Source organism: Rhizoctonia solani, chromosome 1, assembly GCF_016906535.1.
Source record: "Rhizoctonia solani chromosome 1, complete sequence".
NCBI lineage: Eukaryota > Fungi > Basidiomycota > Agaricomycetes > Cantharellales > Ceratobasidiaceae > Rhizoctonia > Rhizoctonia solani.
The window spans coordinates 3,010,046-3,034,157 of record NC_057370.1 but is presented as its reverse complement, the minus strand read 5'-3'; the positions used below and the strand labels follow the sequence as shown (position 1 = coordinate 3,034,157).

General features: G+C 48.6%; 10 protein-coding genes across 10 annotated transcripts; 6 read left to right on the top strand and 4 right to left on the bottom strand.

Annotated features, from left to right (window-relative positions):
- Positions 1 to 75: 75 nt before the first annotated feature.
- On the top strand, positions 76 to 2,997 carry RhiXN_04528 (RNA recognition motif protein; the record flags this gene model as incomplete). Its single annotated transcript, XM_043324345.1, has 8 exons — positions 76 to 322; positions 364 to 749; positions 773 to 928; positions 980 to 1,094; positions 1,209 to 1,723; positions 1,777 to 1,912; positions 2,064 to 2,279; positions 2,339 to 2,997. The coding sequence occupies 8 exons, from the start codon at positions 76 to 78 to the stop codon at positions 2,995 to 2,997; spliced, it is 2,430 nt and encodes an 809-aa protein (XP_043176764.1).
- A 1,164-nt stretch (positions 2,998 to 4,161) lies between these two features.
- On the top strand, positions 4,162 to 6,619 carry RhiXN_04527 (Fungal specific transcription factor domain; the record flags this gene model as incomplete). Its single annotated transcript, XM_043324344.1, has 7 exons — positions 4,162 to 4,196; positions 4,288 to 5,096; positions 5,146 to 5,278; positions 5,326 to 5,347; positions 5,401 to 5,549; positions 5,603 to 5,791; positions 5,824 to 6,619. The coding sequence occupies 7 exons, from the start codon at positions 4,162 to 4,164 to the stop codon at positions 6,617 to 6,619; spliced, it is 2,133 nt and encodes a 710-aa protein (XP_043176763.1).
- Positions 6,620 to 7,346: 727 nt separating this feature from the next.
- Positions 7,347 to 9,120, bottom strand: RhiXN_04526 (cytochrome P450 family protein; the record flags this gene model as incomplete). The annotated part of the gene is made up of 11 exons (XM_043324343.1): positions 7,347 to 7,412; positions 7,454 to 7,632; positions 7,683 to 7,917; positions 7,965 to 8,003; positions 8,059 to 8,163; positions 8,220 to 8,323; positions 8,389 to 8,537; positions 8,597 to 8,685; positions 8,742 to 8,841; positions 8,896 to 9,028; positions 9,093 to 9,120. The coding sequence occupies 11 exons, from the start codon at positions 9,118 to 9,120 to the stop codon at positions 7,347 to 7,349; spliced, it is 1,227 nt and encodes a 408-aa protein (XP_043176762.1).
- Positions 9,121 to 9,927: 807 nt separating this feature from the next.
- RhiXN_04525 (uncharacterized protein) lies at positions 9,928 to 10,413 on the top strand (the record flags this gene model as incomplete). Its single annotated transcript, XM_043324342.1, has 2 exons — positions 9,928 to 9,952; positions 10,031 to 10,413. The coding sequence occupies 2 exons, from the start codon at positions 9,928 to 9,930 to the stop codon at positions 10,411 to 10,413; spliced, it is 408 nt and encodes a 135-aa protein (XP_043176761.1).
- Positions 10,414 to 13,420: 3,007 nt separating this feature from the next.
- RhiXN_04524 (glutamine synthetase) lies at positions 13,421 to 14,702 on the top strand (the record flags this gene model as incomplete). Its single annotated transcript, XM_043324341.1, has 5 exons — positions 13,421 to 13,496; positions 13,546 to 13,589; positions 13,642 to 14,002; positions 14,064 to 14,594; positions 14,653 to 14,702. 5 exons carry the CDS (start codon positions 13,421 to 13,423, stop codon positions 14,700 to 14,702), a joined length of 1,062 nt encoding a protein of 353 aa, XP_043176760.1.
- Positions 14,703 to 14,995: 293 nt separating this feature from the next.
- Positions 14,996 to 16,809, bottom strand: RhiXN_04523 (Tyrosine kinase specific for activated; the record flags this gene model as incomplete). Its single annotated transcript, XM_043324340.1, has 3 exons — positions 14,996 to 15,976; positions 16,098 to 16,304; positions 16,336 to 16,809. The coding sequence occupies 3 exons, from the start codon at positions 16,807 to 16,809 to the stop codon at positions 14,996 to 14,998; spliced, it is 1,662 nt and encodes a 553-aa protein (XP_043176759.1).
- Positions 16,810 to 17,247: 438 nt separating this feature from the next.
- RhiXN_04522 (polyketide cyclase/dehydrase and lipid transport domain-containing protein) lies at positions 17,248 to 18,047 on the top strand (the record flags this gene model as incomplete). The annotated part of the gene is made up of 3 exons (XM_043324339.1): positions 17,248 to 17,405; positions 17,480 to 17,699; positions 17,754 to 18,047. 3 exons carry the CDS (start codon positions 17,248 to 17,250, stop codon positions 18,045 to 18,047), a joined length of 672 nt encoding a protein of 223 aa, XP_043176758.1.
- An 839-nt stretch (positions 18,048 to 18,886) lies between these two features.
- Positions 18,887 to 19,516, bottom strand: RhiXN_04521 (uncharacterized protein; the record flags this gene model as incomplete). The annotated part of the gene is made up of 3 exons (XM_043324338.1): positions 18,887 to 19,273; positions 19,334 to 19,398; positions 19,444 to 19,516. 3 exons carry the CDS (start codon positions 19,514 to 19,516, stop codon positions 18,887 to 18,889), a joined length of 525 nt encoding a protein of 174 aa, XP_043176757.1.
- A 1,464-nt stretch (positions 19,517 to 20,980) lies between these two features.
- Positions 20,981 to 22,107, top strand: RhiXN_04520 (DnaJ domain protein; the record flags this gene model as incomplete). The annotated part of the gene is made up of 5 exons (XM_043324337.1): positions 20,981 to 21,095; positions 21,148 to 21,254; positions 21,322 to 21,404; positions 21,468 to 21,810; positions 21,862 to 22,107. 5 exons carry the CDS (start codon positions 20,981 to 20,983, stop codon positions 22,105 to 22,107), a joined length of 894 nt encoding a protein of 297 aa, XP_043176756.1.
- A 156-nt stretch (positions 22,108 to 22,263) lies between these two features.
- On the bottom strand, positions 22,264 to 23,848 carry RhiXN_04519 (Isocitrate/isopropylmalate dehydrogenase; the record flags this gene model as incomplete). The annotated part of the gene is made up of 9 exons (XM_043324336.1): positions 22,264 to 22,313; positions 22,370 to 22,505; positions 22,627 to 22,762; positions 22,816 to 22,867; positions 23,004 to 23,300; positions 23,359 to 23,542; positions 23,595 to 23,627; positions 23,678 to 23,740; positions 23,795 to 23,848. 9 exons carry the CDS (start codon positions 23,846 to 23,848, stop codon positions 22,264 to 22,266), a joined length of 1,005 nt encoding a protein of 334 aa, XP_043176755.1.
- Positions 23,849 to 24,112: the final 264 nt, after the last annotated feature.

Sequence of the window (24,112 nt, the reverse complement as noted above, 5' to 3'; positions counted from 1 at the left end):
AATCCTAATAATTACCCTCGTGTATGGTGGCTTTGAGATATTTAGCCCCCCTCGACTGCTAACCACTTTCCAGTCATGGAACACACCCGCTCCCACATGCCCCATCATTATACAACACAAAGCCCAACTTCGTCTCATTCTTCGCCGCAAGCCCTGCCCAAAGTCGTCTCGCTGAACACTTCGATATGGAGCGATGGTTCAAGCCCTAATCCGAACGGCTTAAGGTCGACGGATACCAGCGAAGAGGGGGCCTCCAAGTTCTTCTCGAGTCGTACTAGTTCGATTGGCAGCAGTCATAGTGCGGAAAGCACATCACCCCCTCGTTGGTCCGCTCGGAGCCAACTCGCGGTGGCCCAACCACAGCCTATTCTTCACCGACCGGATTATCTGCTCCTGTCGTCAATGATCCATCTTACGAGTTTCAGCATCCAAATATGAGCGCTGAGCGTGAGCTTCACGTTGTCCTACCAGAGGCCTGGATGGATGCCCCCTATGTCTTCCAGCTCGCCCATACACAGGGTTGGGATATTCTCGATGTCCATATGCAGCCGTCTGGCGCAGTTCTTGTTTTTGCCACTGCCGCCGGTGCCGCGCGTGCATTCGCTCAGGTCAATGGTAGTCAGGAGGGTGTGACTTGGCTCGGTATCAGTGTCCGCGTTCAGGCCCACTGGGCTGGGGCGGTTGGCCGTGCCAACGAAGAGGAGGCCCAATCCTACATCACCAAACCAGGAGGTGGCCCAACGCCTGGAGTATCTGGAACAACGCAAACAAGCAACTCGAGTTTAGCATCTTTGTTGGAGACCTTGCCCCGGAAACTACCAACGCCGACCTTGTTGCCGTGTTCCGCAATCCCCTATTAGGTCTTCGTACAGATCGCGAGCCGCGAGTGATAAGACCATTCACGAGCTGCCGCAGTGCCAAGATCATGGTACGTGTCATGGTGTCCATTATGATGGAGATTAGCTCACTATCTCCTCAGGTCAGTCCCGAGACTGGCATCAGCAAAGGATATGGTTTTGTACGATTCACAGACGAGGCCGACCAGCAGCGCGCCCTTATCGAAATGCAAGGGCTATATTGCCTATCACGTCCAAGTGAGTCTTTGTTCTGATCTCTTTGTATTTTATAATCGCGCGCCACATACCTCTTTGGGAAACGCCACTTAAGCCACTTATGGATTGTATGCTGACTGTCCCCATCTGCTACAGTGCGACTTTCCCACGCTACTGCCAAATCGAAACCAAACACTGGCGGCTCAGGAGCAGGCTACAATGCTATTGAAGATCTCGATTCGTATGTCATAAGTCGCGCAGGCGCGCACATCTTGAGCACGGTCCCAGACACATACGGTCAATTTTCCCGACACTCGATTTCCGTCCCTGATTCATATGCCCCTCGGATGGATATGGCCCCTCCTCGATCTAGGAGTGTCAATGCCGAAGAGTTACTTGGTGGCCTTGGGGTCGATGGCAGTCGGTTGTTGGGCGTTGAAGGAGGTCGAGTTCTTGGCATGGAAGGAAGCCGTGCGCTGCTGAATTCAGAGATAGCCTCGCGCGGTGGTGGTTTGAGCGAGGGGGCACGCCTCGAAAGTGCTCGCGCATTGCTCGGTGTACTCAATAGTGCAGACCCGTACAACACCACTGTGTTCGTAGGCGGATTGAGCGGTTTGATTGCCGAGGAAACATTGAGGGGATTCTTCGCCCCGTTTGGGGAGATTCATTATGTAAGTTTGCCTGCACTAAGCTTTACGACCGTCCTGATGTACTTTGCATATAGGTAAAGATTCCTCCTGGAAAAGGATGTGGTTTCGTTCAGTTTGTGCGCAAGGCCGATGCGGAGCGTGCTATCGAGCGGATGCAGGGATACCCAATCGGAGGCGGGAAGATTCGGTTGAGTTGGGGTAGAAGCCAATGTGAGTGCTGTTCCTTCCATTTATACAGAGGGTAGAGATTGGTGTCAGGGATGGATTTGGTTTGATTTTGTTATTAGCTTTGCTCCTCCGCAGTTGATCCCTTCCTATTCCACAGCTATCAATCTGTTGCTGACTTTAATTTCTTCAATAGCTGACAAGGCTGCTCAAGCTGCTGCCCAGGCTGCCCAGCTCGGGTTAAACTTGGGTGGTCTTCACCTGAACTCGCTCTCAGCAGCTGATTCGGCTCGGCTCTTCCAAGCACTCGAAGCGCTTGGATATTCTAGCGTTCCTGGAAACGCGAAGCCGAACATCGGGGGCGGGCTTCAGCAAGGGGGAAATAACTTCCAAGGTCAACCTGGGACGAACAGTTATTCGAGCCCTCCGAACATGAACGGCTTTACTAGCCCTGCTTTCTATGAGCACAAGGCATATTTCCCAGCCAGGGTGGCGGACATGGCGGGCAACAGGGCGGCTTCCACTTGCCTCAGCAGCCGTTTTCACACCCTCAGCCTCCGTTCGTGGCCGATGGAACTACTTCACCTTCGGGATCCATGTCTCCTCAGCAGGGCTCATTTGCAAAGTCGCAACAAGGCTCTTTTGGACAGTCCGCTCAACAACTTGGCTCCATGCCACCACAGTCACTCTACGAACCTAGTTCAGCAGGACTTTCTCGCGCATATACCACCATCGGATCCAGTTTCCAGCCGTTCTCGTCGGAGCCCACTTCGTTTGGTCGCCCTGCTTCCGGATCAGTCCCCATGGGACACTCGGCCAGTGCGACCGCTCACTTGACCGCTCACTCCTATCCTACCCGCCAGTCTCTTGCGTTCGAGCCCGATAGTTTTGGACTCCCGGGTCGCGAAAGGCAGCTAACAGCTCCGGCTCATTCCGGGTCCGCTGGGCTGAGCCATAACTTGAAGAATCTTAACCTAGGGCTGGCCGGAATGAATCTATCTCAGCGTCGCGAGTTCGGCTTGGACAACAGTCCTCTTACCGCCCCTCTTCGTAACAATAACATGAACTGCAACCAGAACAGCGGCGGAATGAAGCCGTCTGTTCCGGACAATAACGTATATATCCACTAGAGCTCTGAAAGGGCTGCGTTCGCAGTCCTGTCTTTGCTCTAATACCTGTGCTTTTTTGCTTTCTTTCAGCCATTCCCATCATGTGTCTTTATTTTGTTTTTTTGTTTTTGCTCCGATCCGTATCCTCAACCTCGCGCTCTCAAACCAAACCACTTATATTGCTATTCGTCTCGTCATTTGTTTCTTTGCCTCGTATGAACGGTTTCTGATTCGGCTTTCTCTCTTAACTTTTAACACTCGATCCGCCCCGATACGAATGACTTATAGTTCCCCACATACAAGTAACATTTTGTCAATCCTCGTACATACACTCCTCCCTGCGTTCGGCATATATCGCAATTATAATATCTTCTATGCCTCGCTTCCTCATTGTCATCCACCTTCCTATTTTTGTTTGTTGTCTTTCTTTTTGCCTTGTTCGCCTTGTGTTTGTGTCCCTGTTCTACCTGCTGTAAAAGAAGCTCTCTTTCTCAGTGCATTACGTCTCCAGTGCATGTGTTACCTAGAGCGCAGTTCTCGTTGTGTTTTGTGATTGTTTCGGAACGTACCGTTTAAACTAAACAATATAACTGCCGATCTGATTGATCTTGATGGTTGTGATTGTACATACTCTGTAAAGACCTGTGATACTGTACAAGCTTGATGTGGGATAGAAGCGTGCGGAGAGCGGCATATAATGCCCGCGGCGAGAGATGGCCGCATAGCAGATCAGAATGCAGGAGTAGACAGACACTCGGTCAACTTCGTCATAATTCGCATGTCTGACCCGCAGGTCTTGCGGTGCATATGTATGGTCATCACCAAGATTGGGAAAACAGACTTGGATGAGTCAGCGCCAACCCCCGGCTGGTCAACATCCACTTCTCCCTGCGAACGTTGACCGGGCGATTTCGCCGGCCGTTATTTGGTATATCATCTCGTTTGTCAAATCTAAATCTTGCATTGCTTAACCTTTCCACGCTCACTCATGTCGCCTGCTCAGGTTCCCCTTCCTCCTCGCTCCTCAAAACTTGGCCCTCACAAAGTCTCGCTCGCATGTAATTTCTGCAGGGCGAGAAAGCGCAAGGTAAAACACGGACTATAATTGACAGCTGGGCGCCAAATCTGACTCGCGGCGGGGTTTTATTGCTTTGTTCTAATTCAGTGCGATGGAACCCGTCCAATATGTGGCTATTGTCGGACTATGAAGAACTCAACATGTACGTTTGATGTACATTCAGACAAACGAAAGTAAGTGATACTCATAATGGACCTTATGCCATACCTTATTCTCCTCCATTTATCCGCCAGGCCCGTACCTCGTTCATACGTCGCAACTTTGGAAGCGCGGATCAAGACACTAGAGGATGCAATCCAGGCAACTGGAGCGACTTTGCCTCCCGCAGACCCCGCATTGGGAGTTTTCGAGTCGGAGGATGCCGGACTCGGACTCGGTCCAAGCAACGAGTCATCGCTGTCGGAAAACAATCACCCTGGCGACAAGTCCCAAACTACCCCCGATGAGAGATTGCCCGAAGACAGTGGAGCATCCGTCGAGGCTATCCTCGACATTGGGCGACTGCGGCTATCTGTTTCTCGTACTACTGAGGATTCCGAGGATTTGGTCGGTTCATCGGCACCTGAGTCTTCCTATTTTTCTTACTACGGTCCTACGTCGAGCCGATTTTTGTCCGGACAGGCAACCGCCGAGCCTCCTGTCTCGGGCTTATTCGGTCGCTGCGGCGTTCGAGATAGCATTGACGAGCGAAAAACATCTAACCTCTTCGATGACCCTATCGAGACGGAGTTACTCAATAAATTCTGGAAATGGCAAGACATCCACTTCATGGTTGTCAATCGTGATATTTTTCTAGAAGCCTACAAAAAGGGAGAACGCGAGTCGGAATGGGTATCGCCTATGTTAATCGACATGATGTTGGCAATTGGCGTCCAGTTTGGACACCAGGGATATGGGCGCAAGGCAATATATGCAGCTCGCGCCGAAGCACTCGTGATTCACGAACTAGCACGACCTACTATGGCCACTTTGCAAGCTGTGCAGCTCTTGTCGATATTCCAGATGGGAGTTGGTCGCGTGTCTGTTGGGTGGAGTTTGACTGGTGCGTTTCGACCTCTTCATTCGATTATTTTACTGGAAATGGTCGGTAGGTTTGGTTGTTGCTATGTCCAACAAGATGGGCTTGCACATTGATTCTACCGAACTGGTTGCTCGGGGGGTTATGAGCCAACGTATGAAGGATATGAGGGATTCATCTTTTTGGGGAATATTCGTTTTAGATAGGTGGGTGGTATGTGCGATTCCCAGTGGTGTGGCTGATCGAATACAAGATTGTTCTCGATTATCATGGGGGTGCATCCCCTGCATAATCGTCGGTCCATATCTACAAAGAGGCCTCCTGGTAGTATTCGTCCCAATATCCTTCCATCCAACGTCAAATTGGCTGGGGGCGAACCAATCAAGACAATCAATCATCACACGCTAGTCCGATTGACGGTTCGTGGATCCGTTTCAACAATCTCATCGATATCGTCGAAACAATGCTCATGGACATGTGAGTATTACCGCTTTACCTACAAGTCCACTTTACCGAATAATAGTACCCAGCTACGCATTCGATGCTCCAGTACGAACCGCAATGGAAGACTACAATATGCTAACGAAGAATAATCAAATTATTCAAGCATACATCGACGATCTGCCGATTAATGTGACAGCCGAGAAGATATTCTCAGGGAAGGTTACTAGTTTACGTCCAGTTGCCCTCCAGCAAGTCAAAAATTCGCATCATGTACAGTGGTAAATACTCACGAACCATTATTCTGTAGTATTTTTATCAACTTGTTCATCCTTCTGATAAACCGACCATTTATCGGATCTCGCCAGGATTCTATGCCTTCCTCATCGGCTCGCTCGATGAATGCTGCCAATCAAGCCATCGAACGTCGATGTCGAGCACTTGCGTTTGGTCAATGTCGTACTGCTGCTTTACGCATTATTGCGCTGGTCAAATACTTCATTCATTCGCCATGTTTTACCACTGCCTACGATATCTTCAGTGCTTGCACGATCTTGCTTCTCTGTCCGAAGGACCCGGATGCGATGAAAGCTGTACAGACTGGGTTGACTTACCTTGACCAACTTAAACAAAGTCACTATTGGGTTGAGTCTGCCGAAGATTCGAAACGCAGAATCTTGGATCTGGCACAAAAATGGAACGCCCCAATCCTTTCGGAAGGGCAATCCCCAACTAGTTCTCTCTCTCAGCCTTCGTCACACTTGAGCACCCCTCCCCAGAATGATGATGACACTGCTGCTTTACTTACAGGTGGCATTGATCCTGCAATATGGGAAGATCTGACTCAACCAATCGACTGGAGTGCTTTTCCTATACCCAGCATTCAATCTAACCCCTTCACCGGCCCAGATGCAGCGCTCTTCGCGACGTATCCCTCTACCGAGCTGGGATCGATGTACGAACAAATAAGCGTTCCTATGGACCTTACAACAGATTTTACTCAAGAATTGAATTCGTTATGGTACATAGGTACACAACCTACTGTCGAGTTGCAAAATCCAGCTCAACCAAATGGGGGGTGTTGTGGACAGTGCTCAGGATTTTGAAGGAAATTATGGCAGAATTGGGGCTTGGGTGTGTTTGATATGTTACAAATGTATTTAATTCGTCAGAGCGCTGGTAAACAACAGCTTGTAAAGTAGCATTCGATTTTAATTCATATGTACGTGGAAGATACCTTTAACCATAGTAACTACTTTCCAAGACCGAGGGGTGATAGTGGATCTTTATGGTTCGATGTAGTCGGAGAAGCCAAATATACAGTGCAATGACTACATCCAGAGAGAAAGTATGATGCGTTGAATACTCAGCCTTGTGAATGTCATGTGCAACCCTTATACATGCACTGCTGGTGCTTAGACACATACATGTACATAAAGCTCGATATCAGCTCTCGCATACCTCAGTTCACTAGCATATATAACTCTTTTTTGTTTACAACGAAAGAGAGCCACAACCTTGCCCCTAATGAAGTGCAATTACTCCTATATTTCGCCAAGTCACAGAGCCAGAACGATCGTATACACAAACTTTCAAAGATTACTGGTAATTGATTGTATTAGGTCATCATGTCAGATGCTTCCTCAATCAGAGAAATAGCCTTGGGGGATCTTGGAATGATAGTGCATTCGTATGGCTCAATATGGCTAGTTTGAACGAATAAGATATGCGCCTCTTAACATGATATTATCATACCTAACTGGTCCATTGGTGAACTTCATCTTGGGCTGTACGGGCTTCCCATCAGGTCCCAGAGCGGGTGTGATGCTACAGCTAGCGAGTACGAATGTGATCGCCAACCATATAGAGGAGCGCGCCGCATTCACTCCAGGGCAACGCCTAAGCATTAATGGTTGTCAGATATATGCACTTAAGTATACTCCGGGTACATGCCTTCGTCCAAATCCAAATATTGTATCTTCCGGATTTCGCTCCACATTCCCGGAAGAGGCCATAAAACGCTCTGGGTTAAAGATGTGGGGGTCATGGTAAGTTTGTGGGTCATGGTGCATATTCTGCACAATTCCAAACACAATTGATCCCTTGGGAATCCGCATACCTGGATGGTCGATAAACATAATGTATTAATAGGAAGTATTAGCCGCTCACCCCGGAACTCATCGTCACAAGTAGCTGTAGAGAGATGAGGAAGTACGGCTGGTACAACCGGGTTCCACCGCAAAATTTCCTTATACACTGCTTCGATGTACGGCAGGGATTCGCGGTCAGCATACGTAGGGAGGCGATCACTGCCAATAACCCGCGTAATTTCATCCTGAGCTCTTTTTTGAACTTCAGGATGAGTAACCATCAATGCAAAGAACCTATTCAAAGCCGCCGCGGTCTGTTGATAAATTCAGATGTGAACCTGTCAATTGAGGGTTGACTCACTGTATCCATGCCTGCTAAAATAGCTGAGGCGCCTGTCCACTATATCAAGCAATGCCGTCAACCTGATAGTACCGCAAGAAAACACAAGAATTACCTTTACCAACGACTCATAGTCAATCTCTTCTTTGCCTTGGATACTTGTCTTTACCTCGCGTTCAATCCAACTTGCAACCAAACAAGGTATCCCGTCTCCCATATTCTGGATTTTCCGTTCCGTTACCTCTATTCGACAACGCCAACAGCCATTTCACTTACCAACCGATCATATACAAACCTCATAGGTCTGTCTACCAGTTCATTTACTGTCTTTCTCCATTCCTTTGCTTTGCTTTTAAATGGTGCCCATGGAATATACCTTACTATTCATATCCCATATAGTCAGCTACCAGATGCACTAAATTATAATCAAATCACTTGGTCTCACAGAAAGGAATAGTGTCAACTGCCCAGGCGCCCGGTTCATTTGTAACCAAAAATATATCTATGGCATTATTGGCTAGTACGATCAAAGGATCGTCAACTCCCTTGACGTTATAACCATATATAAGTTTCAGCAAGGAAGATCCGATCATTCTGCGGGAAATTGATACAATAAAACTATGCACAAAGTATCTGATTGTGATCGAACTCACTGGTAAATGTGTTTCTTCAATTGATTCGGATTCTTTAACAATACTCTAACAAACTTGACCATTTCTTGTTCTTGGAGTGGGTAAAGATCCTATGGTGTTCGGTTTCGTTATAGCGCTATCAAGGCCTCCTGTAGAATACACTCACTGACATGACTTCAGGACTCATAGCCTCGTGCAATAGCTTGCGGGTCATTCTTATCTCCTCGCCATACGGGAGAGATGATGTTACCTTTCCCCAACCGACCCTAAAGAGCATGAGCTAGAACCTAGTGCAATTGGTAATGCTATGATGCGCATACAATTCGCCAGCCATGATCTGATGAGGACGACTACTGTAGATTGCAGACTTGTCAACAAGCAGCCCAGTAGCTGCTTCGTATGAGTTCAAGAGGATTATATCCTGCCCAAGCAACTTGACGTAAGACACATCTCCTATGGATAAAATGTGGCAGATTAGCAGAAGCAGCTTTAAAATCAATACACTATCAATATTTACCATACTTGTTTCCCCATTGTGTGAACATGACCGGTAATTGTACGCCTCGAGGAATTGAGAGTATGCTACCCACCAGTGGCCAACGTGGAGGGCCAGGAGGTAGAGGAAGGAGCGTGGTTCTAGTACGCCGTTGGTATATAGCAACCAAAAAAAGTCCGCAGGCACAGGTCACAAGACAATCCAACGCTGTCGGGGACATGATACAATAGATTGCTGATAAGCCAGGTCGTACCGTAGATTTTATAGACCCTTTGGTGGGTGACTTCCCTTAATAACTAGATTTATCGTCAAACTAAGCCATCTTATGTTTCTGGCGATTACAGTGTGGAGTGATCGGTTATTGGTCGATGATGCCATTCACACTGATACCCGGGCTGTTTACCTGTACCAGTAGGTAGGCCATTCTGTACTTTGGTATTGGTCGCGTTCGAGATTACTTGGCATCAGCTCGGGCACGGTCGAACTACCAAAGGAGGAGCCATTGATTGCCCACCAACCGACTCTGGGGTCGTACTTTTTGACCGCTCTACGGGCGCCCCAAAAACCCCGGAGCGCTCCTGAGAGCTCCGGTTTTGGGAACCTCCTCGTCAGGATCTGACGGATCTGACGGATCTGAATTGCTCGGCGAGCACTTGGGAATATTACACGAGCCCCAGGGCACTCCCCGAGATTTTTGAGGCCTCGTAGAGCTCTCAAGGTGGCTATCTCTAGGGTTGAAGACGCGGATATTGTGCTTGAAACGTTTAGTGCTATGGAGTCTGGTGTCCCCCCCCCCCTAGACCGATTTTTCAATGACCAAACGTTGAGAACGCTTCGAGCCTGCAGTGTGGGTTGGATGTTTGAGGGTTATCCTGCAATCAGTAAGCATGAATTATTCCAAAAGGTGCGCTCTTCAGTCCTCCAAAGCTAAATCTCAACCTCATTTCTACAATTTCAAGCGTTTGCGCTTTGCACAGTCCTGGGGACAAACTTCAACTTATCTTACTGGAGCCTTACAAGTCGCAAGGCCCATCAAACCATCCTGGACCTCCGTACAACCAACTCTGAGTTTTATACGGAGCTCACGTCTGGGCATCATCCTCGTCCCACTGCGTCCGAAGTGGTTGACGAGCACATAATTCTCGAATCTGAGTATGTCCTCGAAAGTGATGATGCCGGCCGCGGAGCAACTGAAGCGATCAGATTCATTCTTAATGCACGGACTGCTGATGAGGTTGCCCAGCCTTTCGAGGAAGGGCCTGAGTTCGAGGAGGATGAATTGGCCCCGCTCGCAGTTGGAGGGTATATTCGGATTTCCTCCCAATTCACTGTTACGCATTAACATCAAGATAAAAAAATTATTGTATTATTTTGTATATAATTAATTTCGCAATACATCGTATAATTTTTATATATGATAATAGGCTATCCCGCTACGTCGATGGTCTGTTGGACAAGGGACAAATTCCAACGTCGCGTTGAAGTGTAAGGGTTACGCGATCACTGTAGGTCTAGCTCGGGTGTATGCGTTACCCTTACGATACACCGTTACCCCTCTTAGCGTTACACTTGTACCTGGTGCTTTGTTCAGACTGATTACTAACTATATACGTTCATTTGGTTTCTTCTGCTTACGCATGTATCGGCCCGGGCACCTTATAAGGTCCTGGGATTGCGACCCACTCTCCCTGTCTTTACTCTTATCATCAATATCGAGTGTGTGTTACGACTTGTTATTTAGGCGACGCCGTCGCCGACCGAGTCATATATACATCCGATAAGTAGAGGCCTTACACGAAGGTCCTTGGGACATGGGACCGACGTTACCTACCTTCCAGTACAGTTTTCTCACTCCTCCGTACTTCAATATGCTTCAGCCCAACTATATATAATCTATACATATACAGCTATATGTTTAAACCGATACATGTATTTCATTCTTTGACGCAGACTCAAACACTGGTACCTCTATTCAACTTGGGCACTTATAGCATCGCTTACCAAGGTGGACCCCTATCGACTTGACGCTTGTGGCTAAGCAGTTCACATGCCCGTGTTATTGTTAGTTAATAATATTGTTCACGCGTCGACGGGGAGATCGATACAACCGTAAAAGGCACTCGAGTATGGCAAGGAATGATCTACCATACCCGATGCGCATCTCGATCCGTGTTCCGATTTAGATATTCAAGCAACGTGTCTTGGTCGGGGTTGACAGTAGCATAAAGAGCGATTGATTTCTACGAAATTAGGAATCTAAACGGCAGTTTGATGTATCGGAAAGAAAGCTTTTAAAGACGACTTGGCAAAACGACTTTTGAACGTACCTTTCTTTCAAACTAGCACCCTACTACCGCCTATTGGGCCGACAAGGTCGTTTTATGGCTTTCCTATCGCACTCTATTGGCATTTCAAAAGTATAATCTGTTCAACAGTTACCTTCGATAAATTAGGCCCATAAATATATATTACCTTTTAAGTCATAACGCCCGGTAAACCCGGCGGAAAAACTCAAAAGTCAGTTTCCCTTTTCCCCATCATGGCTGAACAGATGTACGAGTTCTATTTTCATATCGCTTTGCGAATGTCAAAGCCCATTTTACCGCAAGCTAGACTCGAAGCCCAGGCGATAGGGGAGAGTTTCACCGAGGCAGTCCATTTGGATTGACAAATTATGGTATTCCGGGCCGCAACTTTACTTTCGAAAAGACCACACCTGACGGAAGTTTCAGGTTTGCTGAGCTGAGTTGCACTGTTGGAAAGTTTCCATACGATGGCTCTCTACAAACTCGCAAGCGATGATAGGGGGTCCGTAAAGAGAGGACAAAGATTCCACGGCGCATCGAAAATGGCTGGCGTAAATCAGCCAACCGTCGTTTGCGTTTGTACTCTAAACTCGATCCTGCGCAAGCCCAGGATCCAACCCTAGAGGCAAAGGGCCGAGGAGTTTAGAGGCGTCTCCGCGAGGCAGTTCGTGACGGTAGCTGGGGGACTATGAATTGAATATGTTGAATAAGTTCATGGCCGAGCAAGCGTCGCCAGGTGCTGTATGACGTGAGGATTGAGTAGGAGTTTTGATAGCATGTCGATTTTCTGCACGTAATATGCCAGAGCATGTGCTGGAACGAGGCACTGTCCTTTCATCGTACCCCGCACTGGCCAACGAGGCAGTAGGCACAAACCGGGGCGGAACTCATCAAACGTGGGGTTGACTTTTAGTCAACGGCTATGTGGGGGTGGATTCGAAATCTGAGCAGTCGCGGGTTCTTGTTGAAAGTCAATGCAAATTCCGACCGGTGCAGAAATGAAGGAGCGAGAGGGAGAGGTCACGTGAAATAATTATGAGAGTCCGGGTTGGGTAGAAATGACGCAGCATGCAGTGAAGGAATACTTGGTGTTAACTCCGGGAGTGGAGTCGAGAGGTGGCGCATAACGCCATTATTGCCGCGGCTGGAACATAGCCATGTGTTCTTGAGATGATGGCATTGCTTTGTCTCGGCGCCACGTCTGGTGTTCTGTTCGGGGTGTATTGGGGAACTACGCGAAGCGATGTGTAAGTGTCCTCGGGGGCTTTGTAACATAAAACAATATATGTGAATGATGGTTGGAATGGTTCGACAGGCTGTCCATCGATACAGCACAAATATCTCGCTCTTTAGCAGCGACCATCACATGTAAACGGTTCCGGGAAATTCTCGTACAGTGTATACATATACAGGTGATTCCGAATAGATCGTAGAACAAGTACAGAGTAATACCCGATAGATGTGATTATCATCCACCAGGCACATCGAGGTAAAGGGTACCGTACAATGCGTGCTCGACGACCAAGAGGGGCCGACTGTCACTTGGACGCCGTGTCTTATCGTCCAGTCCCAAGTTGAACCGAGCATGGCCGAAAGGAAGCGGGCCCAAATAGGAAAAGGGCAATCTATCCATCAGTGAACATATGTGGAAAGGGAAGAAAGCTTTACGCCCATCAATAAATTTCGGCTGTTAGTTTTGTCTTTCGGCCAAGTAAGCTCGACAATCGTTGCGGACTCACTCTAATGCGTCGAGTTGAGTGAGCTGGCATCAGTCCCCAACGCGCATGAGCCCCACAGTCGGCCGATGAGGTAAAATGGACTTCCGGACCGGTTGGACGCGTAGCGGATCAACTCTCCCCCAATAGGAAAAATGCCGATGGACCTACTCGGTGGCGGTGCGCAAGGGCCCTGGGGTCCCTGTCGTAAACGTCAGGGTTCCACTCTGGGACATACCTTATAATCCCCCCATAGTAAACTGCGACTTTACCACTCCCCTCCAATCACCTCATTTTTATTCCATTCACCCTATAGACTAACGACGACATGGCCGGTCTGTACAAGCCCGAACTCCTCGCCCCCTACCTCACTCTCGACCAGGGTGACAGTATCCAGGCTGAGTGTAAGTGGGCTCCGAGTCATTTCAACCGTGTCTCTGACCATTTTTACAGATGTTTGGATCGATGGCGATGGTGGCCTTCGTTCCAAGACCATGGTAGGTATATGTGCTATTATACTGAACCAACTTGCTTACTCGGATCGCGTAGACGGTCTTGAAAGAGGTCAAGAGCATTGACGACCTCCGCATTTGGGACTTTGACGGCTCGTCTACGAACCAAGCCCCAGGCCATGACTCTGATGTCCATCTCCGCCCTGCTGCCATTTTCAAGGATCCGTTCCGTGGTGGCAAGAACATTCTCGTTCTCGCTGAGACCTACAACAATGACGGTACTCCTAACCGAACCAACTACCGCCATCACGCGAAGAAGATCATGGACCTCGCCAAGGACGAGCACCCATGGTTCGGTCTCGAGCAGGAATACACTCTCTTTGATGTCGATGGCTCTCCTTACGGGTGGCCCAAGGGTGGTTTCCCCGGTCCTCAGGGCCCATACTACTGCGGTGTCGGTGAGTAATTGGTCCATACCTGAGACACCGCGAGGTCTAATTTAGTCCTATTACAAAATAGGAACCGGGAAGGTCTTTGCCCGTGACTTGATCGAGGCTCACTACCGCGCCTGCTTGTACGCTGGCATCAAAATCTCCGGTATCAACGCAGAGGTCATGCCTTCCCAGTGGGAGTTCCAGGTCGGCCCTTGCGAGGGTATTGAGATGGGTGACCATCTCTGGATGGCCCGTTTCCTCCTCGTCCGTATTGCCGAGGAGTGGGGTATCAAGGTCTCCTTCCACCCCAAGCCCCTCAAGGGTGACTGGAACGGTGCTGGATGCCACAGCAATTACTCTACCCTTGCCATGCGTGAGAAGGGCGGCATCAAGGCTATCGAGGCTGCCATCGAGAAGCTTGGCAAGCGTCATGAGGACCACATTGCTGTCTATGGCGAGGACAACGACTTGCGCTTGACTGGTCGTCATGAGACTGGCCACATTTCTTCGTTCTCTTCTGGTGTTGCCAACCGTGGCGCATCTATTCGTATTCCACGACATGTTGCTGCCCAGGGCTTCGGTTACCTCGAGGACCGTCGCCCCGCTTCCAACGTCGGTGAGTATATTTTAATCTTGGTTTCTCTCACCATGACTCACTCTTGTTTTTTTTTTAGATCCTTACCGTGTTACCGGTATCATTGTTGAGACCACTTGCCTGCAGTAGATAATTAATCTGGATGAATAGTACACGCTAGTGATGACACATTTTGTTCCTTGGTCTTGTTTACAGCTAGAATTGGCACCTAGTCAATAGATACATATTAACTATCTATTTTAAAACATCGTGTGAACATCGAAAATTACAACAACAGAGGATTCACTGCGAATAAGAATACGCCGGATACGGTAAGAAGATAGGCATGTAAGAGAGTACATGGTGAAACGACCACTGGGCCAAGAGAATACAGATCGGGAAGCAGCATAGAACGCGGAAAAACGTGGACGAAACCGAGAACTCTATTGCAGATCAGGAGAAAGCGAGATTGCTCCGAGCCTATCCACCACTTCATCCATGGTAGGTCGTCGGTCTGGCACAGGCTCACACATGTGCTTGAGCAGGAACAACAGGTCTTGGGGGACTCGTACTTGCGTACTAGCCGGTCCCTCGGCGCCTGGGAAATATGTCGGAGCCGAGCCGTCAGCATACAGCCCGGCGTCCATATGCTTGACTGGCAAGGGTGGGGGATGAACATGGGATAGCACCAGCGATTCCATCTCAGCACTTGAACACTCCCTCGCCAAAATCTTTTCAAACACGTCTTTCCCCAGATTTCCGTCCAACCCCGCATCGGGTCGATCATCGCTATTGGACCGTACCTCGATCCGTTCGCTCTCTTCGTACGCCCAGTATGCGCCCCTCGCTACCCACTGCCTGCATGCGCGTGGACTTGTACCCAGACGCGCATATGGCTCGCGCCCAAAGAGCGCTGCGCTTAGCGTTACTCCTGCGCTGAACACGTCTGATGGGAGCGAAAACGGACTCGGTGGGGGGCGGAAGAATTCCGGAGGGGAATAAGTCAATGTGCCAAGCCCTGCTGGGTCGGTCGGAGGCGAGGGGAGTGAGGGAAGATGGAGAGCTGAGCCAAAGTCTCCTAGGCGGATCGATAGCCGGGGTACGAGTATGGGTACGACGGGCGAGTCGGAGTCGGAGCCGGGGACAAGGGCAAGAAGGACGTTTGCGGGTTTGAGATCCGTGTGGAGGATGTGTTTCCTGTGGCAATGGGCGAGTGCATGGGCGAGCTCTGTCGCGAGGCAGACAAACGTGCGTGGTGTTAGGAGGTACTTGTAAGGTGCGTGTAGGAGCGCCGAGAGTGTAAGTGGGTAGTATTCCATTAATAGGAGTGTTCGTGGAGGCGAGGGTGTGGTACCCCGTCCAACCTCTGCAGCAGAGTCAGATACGGAGCGTGAATGGGCATAAGGGTTCTTTCGGGTCGATATCTATGATAGGGGGAAGAACGAACGTTCAATGTTAGTCATAGGATGTCCATCAGGATTCCTATCTCCAGGTTTGGTAAAAAGATAACAAACGTTAAATCAAACTTGCCTCGTTCTCATCTACTTCCACACCTAGTAGCCTCGTGATGAATTCTTCCTCACGGCGGGACCCGTCTCTGAGCTGGCGGAGAAACCATGCCTCACGGAGCCCGAGAGCTTGTGAATCCTCGTCTGGTTCGGGTCGCTTGACCACGCATATATTAGATTTCTTTGGATTTTCGGGTGTGCGATATGCGGCGAGATAGACCTTGGAGAAGCGACCTTGGCCGAGCTTGAATTCCGGATGTGGGACGAATTCCAACTGCAAGTGGGGGAGGGTTTCGTATGTAGGGCGAAGGCAAAGACGCAGCAAGCGAAGGGTTGGTTGAAGAGCTTGTGTAGGAGGTAGATACGCTCCGGCTCGAATACAATGGTGATGGGGCGGCAGGACCGGTGCTGGGTGAAACGTCGAAGAACGAAGATGTCCGCGACGACTGGGACGACTGGGACTGAGGTGATGGCCCCGTTGGATCGTTTTTCAGCTCGGTTTGAAGTCGTAGTGACGGGGGCCCGCGCAGTGATCCACCACGATGAAGGGTGTGGGAGAGATTAGCAGTGGGAGCTGAACTGGAAGGGAATATGGTATCGACAGGGGGTGGGACCGTACGTGGTCGCCGCCATGCTGGTCCTGTGGTCCTTCGGCGAGCAAGATCCGTGGTGGGTGGAGCTGGTGCTGGCGCTGGAGAGTCAGATGACAACCACGATGTTGTGAATATATCGTTCCGACTGGGTGCCATGTGCGGTACAAGAGCAGAGGCTGTAGGAATGGAGGTATTCCATAGAATTCCTATCACCTGCGCTCTTAAAGCTATTAGGGTGGGCGACTGCGGTGGCAATCAAGTGGGGCACATGCTCAAGTCAAAACCAACGTGTGTGGACGCCGAACGCGTGTGAGCTCGCGAAGTTGAGATGATGGGTGCCCAGATAGAGTTGCAATTGGCAGATCGAGATTTACCAACGCCCAGAGTCCTATCGAGACGAGGCGCAGAGTTATTGACCATACAAGGCCCACTATAGGCTATCTTAGATCCGAGAATATTCTACAACTTCGGGTGGCATAATGAAATGAATCCTGGGGTCCAAATTGGTATTGTGGTGACGTAGAATAGTCGTGTTCTCCAGTGGCGGTGCTACTTTTTATGATAGCCTTTCCCCCTTCTGACCATCACTCCGTCATGATCCTCAGGACTGCTGCTCGACCCCAAATCTATTCATGTGTGCTGCGGAACCATCAACGCACATTTTTTTCGCTCCCCAATTTCTCAATCCCTGGCAGCGGGGGCAGCAGTAATGACGACAGTGGCACTCAGTTCCACACACGCAAAATCCTTCCGTACGTTTTTTCTTGTCTAATTCCAGCTCCACTTTAGCAAGCCGCTTGGGCCTAAACGTCACTTAGCACTTCAGATACACACAACGCCAGCTGTATAGTCTCGTTGCCGACGTGAATTCGTATCATTTCTTCCTCCCTTTCTGCACCAACTCGAGGGTCCTCACTTCCCCTCCACCTGGCGGATTCAACACCAATGAGCCATACGAAGTCCAAGCCGAACTCGAGGTCGGATTCATGGGGATGAAAGAGTCATACGTGAGCCTAGTCCGGTGCCGGCCTTGGGAAATGGTCCAAGTGAGTCTCGAACATTCGGTCATTGCTGTGCTATTTTTAATCCAATCTGATCAGGCGGTCGCTGCCTCTTCTACACCACTCTTCAAGCATCTCGAAACGACATGGAGGTTTCAACCTGCATCCGCGTCCTCTCCTCACCCGACAAATGCTACCTCTCCCCCCAGCTCAACCGATATCGAGTCTGGACCAAACAAAGGCCCTACGCTTCTGAGCATTGACCTTGATTACCAGTTCTTGAATCCCCTTCATGCAGTTGTGTCCAAAGCAGCATTTGAACGTGTGTCAGGCATGATGGTCGAGGCTTTCGAGAGGCGGTGCCTCGAAGTTTATGGGAAGGGCAAAGAATGATTGAGGGTATGCGTGACGCTCATTGTATGTACATATCTCCGAAACGACGTGGGAGAGGGCCAGATATCCCGTATCGATTGATTTCAACGATAAAATTTTGTCTGAATTTCGATGCATATATTCTGTTCGTCAACCACGGTACTCAAACACAATGATTTCCGCTACGAGTTTACAAACATAATACTCTAGAAACATATTGTTTCGGATGACACGAGCCCATACACCTATAATCTTCCCCGTAGAAAATTATTTCAATGTCTATGCTTAGTTAATTTTATGACACTGATTCTTTTGATTCGTACACAGAGCTCTCAAATAACTATTACAAGCAACAGTATCGACGATATACAATGATCAATTGTCTCCGACAGAGCTGAGCCTCTCAAAAGTTCCTCCAGCGTTCTGACGAGTTGCAGAATGATGGCTCATGGAATGCACTACCGCATGATCCATTGTTGTAAATCGCTTGTCACAATGACGACATCTGTAAGCTGTGGATTGTTTAGTAAAGTAGCTTGTTTAGATAAATAAATCACTTGAACTCACTTTTAATCTTAAAGTGCATGAGAAGGTGGCGCTAAGACAAGTGTAAGCCGAGTGTTGACAGTTCATAGCCTCAAATTAGCCTTACAATCAGATTGGATGGCTTCGATTGGATGGCTTCGATTTATGCGGATTGGATCTTCCCTCCCACATGCATAAAGAGCAAACTACCTCACGAATACCTTTACCTATCTCTTCCTTGTAACTATGAACGAAATGCGTGATTGCTTCCTTGCTGGGATACAGCATCAATGGTACGTGCATCCAATTTGGGGGATTTCCTGAATCAGGTGGTATTATGTTCGTGTTATCGAAGTTGTCGGCAGTAGAAATAGGTGGGCCTGGGATATCTTGTGTGATTTGAGGAGTTTCTTCTTGAATTGAGTAAGTGGTGAGAGTGGCGACACCGGCTGTAGATAGTTTAACGAGGGAGTGAAGGCAGCAGCAGAAGTGCCCTGAATATGCCCCATAGTCTCGGGCTCTGGAGGATGCGGCTGAATAGAATATTGATAATCGTGATTAACATTGGTGTTATGAGGCCCGGTAGAATCTCCCCCAGCTATGATGTCTAGGCTTCTATGACCTACTTGGGTATGCATAGAGCCATACGCTTCAGACACAGAGCGGTAGGCCGCATTGCCCCAAGGGAGCACGTCTGTTGCATGCGAATAAATCGTTGGGTCCTAAAATGTCAGAAGAGCCTAAGACTAGAAGCAATCGGCTAGATATACAGTGGAGCGTACAGTGGCATGGCTTGCATTTTCTGGGTAACCATTAGTGTCGTCTTCGATCAACTGAAGAGCCATGGCTGTGAGGCAAAAAGAGCTAGCTATGGATATAAAAGCATACTGACTGAGAAGCTCATTGAAAGTATCATCGTCGATGATTCCGCCGACAATGTGGGACTGTAGGATGTCTGAATCCATTAAGCGGTAGGTTGGAAGCTCTGTCGCACTGTGCGATGTTCTTATGGCAGTACGCGACAATTTATACGTAGAAAATGCGCGCAGAAAGTAATGCACGCGCATTTTATGCCCATTATATTAGATGAACGAGATGATCAAAGGAATCGTTGGACGCGGACAATAAATGTCTGGCCAAATGCGCGGGCGCGCGTCGGTTGAGTGCGCGCGAGCGAGCGATTCAAGTTTGAATCGCGCGCCCGTGCGCAATTAAATTTTACTTAATTGAGCGATGGCTCGGGCGAGAAATGCTTGTGATATATGCGGTCAAATCGCATTAAGTATAAGGGGGATAATGATTAAAGAAAAAAAAAATAGGAAAGGAAAGGAAAATAATGAAACAGTCTGAGAGCCACCAACAGAACGAATGATCCTTACGTATACCTCAATCGCGCGCAAAACGTGTGCGAACGCGGCGGCCTAGGCCAATGTGCATGGGGCGCCAACTTAGGTACAAGCACAAAGAGAAAACGGATGCGGGAGAAGGCAATCGAGGAATGGGAGGAGACAGTGGAAAATGGCTGTACAAAGTAAAGGAAGATAAACGAGAAGGGCTAGGTCCAGTAAACTGCACATCAAATGATATTATGGGTGCGGCTGGTATATGTATATCTTGTTATTTCACAACCAGTCCTTGTCCGGGTGTGATAGTATGCGACTGGAAATGAGGACGGCACCATCAGTTCGCTCAAATGTTATTATTAAAACTACATGGAGTGATAATATTTGTAGTTCAATCCCCGGAACCTCCGCTTCAATCTCCTTCCTTACCTGATGGCTCATTGCTGTCAGTTAACAGGTTGGAATTGATGGTACATATGCATAAAACATAAAAGCCACTTATTACTAAGCCAACGAGGTGGCCATGTGTTGACATATGCATATACAAGAAACGACCCCTGCTATGGAGTCTGTTGTACCCAGAAGACCATCCTTAGGTTGCGCATATGCTTGGGCAAGTGTGGTTCAAGTCCGACCTAGTATAGATTGTACCGCTATACAAATTAGATATGGGTCAGCCCAAGTCATGCGAAAACATCGTATAGATAGTGTTACAGTTGCGGCCGACCCTTCAGCGTATACAAGAGCAATTTCGGCCATGCAACGGGGCCTGCAAAGGTGCCATCTCTTGTTGTGGTATGGCATTTCTAGTTGTACTGGCTCTTTTAAATTTACTGCAGTGACCTCACCTGAGAGATCAAATTTGGCCCCCAATAAGAAAACCAAACTTGATCTGGCGCATATATATCATTTACACGGAAATCCAGTTCAGGCTCATAGGCTGGCGACGATGCATCGCACTATAATGTAGGCTCAAGTTGAGTAGTAAATTCACAATTGCCGAACCAGCGGGGCGCCACGCGACAGACACGTGATCAAGTGGAGATATTTGCTGGCACGCGCAATTTGTCACAATTCACGACCGTCATGCGGGCTCTACTTTTCTTGTGTGGACTGTTTGCGGCTCTGACAGCTGTACTTGCTTGGACAAAAGAGGACTACGAGATATTTGACCTCGTTAGCGAACTTGAGCAGCATGAAGGTGCGTCGAGTGGTCGAATAAGGTACCTACCAGTGCTCATTCGTTGTTTCAGGACCTGGGACAACTTTCTACTCGCTGCTAGGGGTTTCGCCCTCGGCTACTGGACCTGAGCTCGCAAAAGCATATAAGAAGCTTAGTGTCAAACTCCATCCTGACAAGGTGCATTTTTACTTGAAGCATTGCCATAACGTCCGTGATAATTTAATGCTGTTACATTTGATTTTAGAACCCCGGTGTAAAAGGTGCTCACGAGCGATATGCTCGTCTCGGAAAAATCAATGCGATCCTTAAGGGAGAAGGCCGTGACAGGTATGCAGTAAAATCACTCTCATGCCGCCAGGATACAAACTAATTACATGATATCTCACTCAGATACAACTTCTTCTACAAAAATGGAGTTCCAAAATGGCGCGGTACCGGCTACTACTACTCCCGTTTCCGCCCTGGCTTGGGGACCGTGCTTGTTTTCCTTGCACTCTTGACGTGCACGCTGCAGTTCTTTGTTCAAAAGATGAACTATGCGCGCGATATTGAGCGTGTACGAGACCTGGTCAACCGTGCCAAGTTGGCTGCTTGGGGACCTAGGATGGTACCTGTTGAGGGAACCAGGAAGGTTAGAATCCCGGCAACACAAGTCTCGGCGGAAGAAATGAGCTATGGGGCCAATACAAGGACAATCGAACTAGTCGTCAAGGGCGATGGAACTGTTTGGCATGTGAGTTGAACCAACAGAGCCGAAGTTATTATGACACTAATATGCCTCAAGAATACCGGTGATGGTGAAGATCTGTTTGACGAGAGTGCTCTTCCCAAGCCGGCATTCAGCTCAACCTGGGTTCCCTCTTTGTTCAAGTCGCTTATTGGAAAACTTACAAGTGCCAAACCGGAACCACAAGAAAACGGAGTGGATGGATCTTCTGATTCGTCCGAGACAGAGGCATCAGACGCCGCTGTTGCCACCGGGGTGGAAAAATCATCTGGAAAGAAGCGCAAGGGCGGGAGGCGCAAATAGATGTGTCCAGTGTATGTAGACGTCAAAACACTCATTTTGATTGTGTAGATATTTTGGTTACTGTTAGGCCCAATATTGAACGATTAAATCATGGGAAATATGTTTAATGCTGCATTAGATCGAAACGGAAAGCTATGATACAAGGCGAATCCATGTCTACAATCCCTTGATAACCGCAGCAGTGAAATCACTCGTCGTCGCGGTTCCTGATATGGTACATGGGTTAATGCTCAGTTTATCAACGGTACAAAGAACAACTTACCACCCATATCAGCGGTACGAACCTTGCCCTCGTTGATAACGTCGAACGTGGACTGAGCAATGGAGTTGGCCAGACTCTCGAGGCCAAGATGCCTCAGCATCATAGTCGAGGAAAGAATCATCGCGGCAGGGTTAGCCTTGTTGTACCCATGATGTCCTTGGCGACATGACGGCAGCCAGGCTCAAACAGCGCATATTCCTACGGGAGAAACTTGATTAAAATCCTCACATAAAATAAAACCACATAACGTGACTTACGCGACCAACGTTGCATCCAGGAACAATACCAGGGCCACCAACCAGGGCCGCGCCAATGTTGGAGACAATAGCACCGTACAAGTTAGGCATGACCATGACGTCAAACTGGCCAGGCTTGGCGACAAGTTGCATGGAGCTACAAGCTCGGGTCAAGATCGTGTAATGTCGACGAAGCATATATATACTTACGTGTTGTCAACAATCATGTCGTTAAACTGGATACCCGAGGCCTTGTACTCTTCTGCAATTTGGCGGAAAGTGTTCAAGAACAAACCATCACCAAGTTTCATAATGTTAGCCTTGTGCACGCATGTAACCTTCTAACTTCCCCCATTACCCATCAGTATGTGAGCTTGACTATTTCGATAGGGCCGTACTCGCCTTGCGGTTGTTCTTGAGGGCAAAATCAAACGCGAATCGGATGATACGCTCCGATTTGTTGCGGGTGGTAACCTTCAAGCTCTCGACGACACCAGGATAACTCTGGTGCTCAAGCCCAGCGTACTCTCCTTCGGTGTTCTCTCGGATGATGGCAAAGTCGACGTTGTTGTGGCGGGTAGGGAAGCCGCGGATAGACTTGCAGAGCACAACGGACGCATAGATGTCCAGCTGTTGGCGCATGGCAACGTTCCAAGAGTTGTGTCCCGAACGATCGATAGGGGTATAGAGGATGCCTATTCGCAAGAGGTTTAATCTAAGAGTTTCCGCATATAGGTTTGTCAGCTAACTCACCCTTGAGACCGACCCTGTTGCGCTTCAAACTCTCCATGGCCTCTTTGAAGAGGACCTCGCCAGCGGAGGAAAGACCGGAGACATCGTATTGTTCCCATTCGATAGGGGCGTTGACATGCTCAAAGATCTCCTTGACCGAATCGGTGATTTCTGCACCGATACCATCACCAGGAATCAAAGTGACCTATTCACAACTTGAGCTTAGCATATTATCAGTACGATCAGATTTAATGGACGTACGTATAAACACCACCGTATTTGGTTGGTAGCTGTATGGGCGGTTCAGATAGTTTTATAAAATTGAAATAGTTTTACTTACACGACGCGCGACTTTAGGGTAGTAGGCAGCAAGGGTAGTTGCCGGACGCAATACCTGGGTGGTCTGTGATATACACTCAGCTGTGATCTCGTGCCCTATACAATTTGACCGACTCACGGTGGGCCGGAGGACGGCTGAGCGCGTCGCCGATGTCACAGCAGAGCGGAGCATCCTGAACTGATTTTTTATTTGGATGGAGAAGGGGTTGGGTCGAAACTGACAGGACTACGAAGTTTTCTGTATTCTGTGGGAGATTCAGGGATGCGCTTATCCGGGCACTTTCGGGATCCTGGCAATCTTATCTGATACTTGGATCTATCACGTGACACGCGAAAAGTCTGGGCTTGGAGGACCTGATCAACTATAATGTAAAGCTCGGTCAACGTGAAGAGTATAGCTCATTGAATGTCTTGTGACCCAACAAGCTGCGCAATA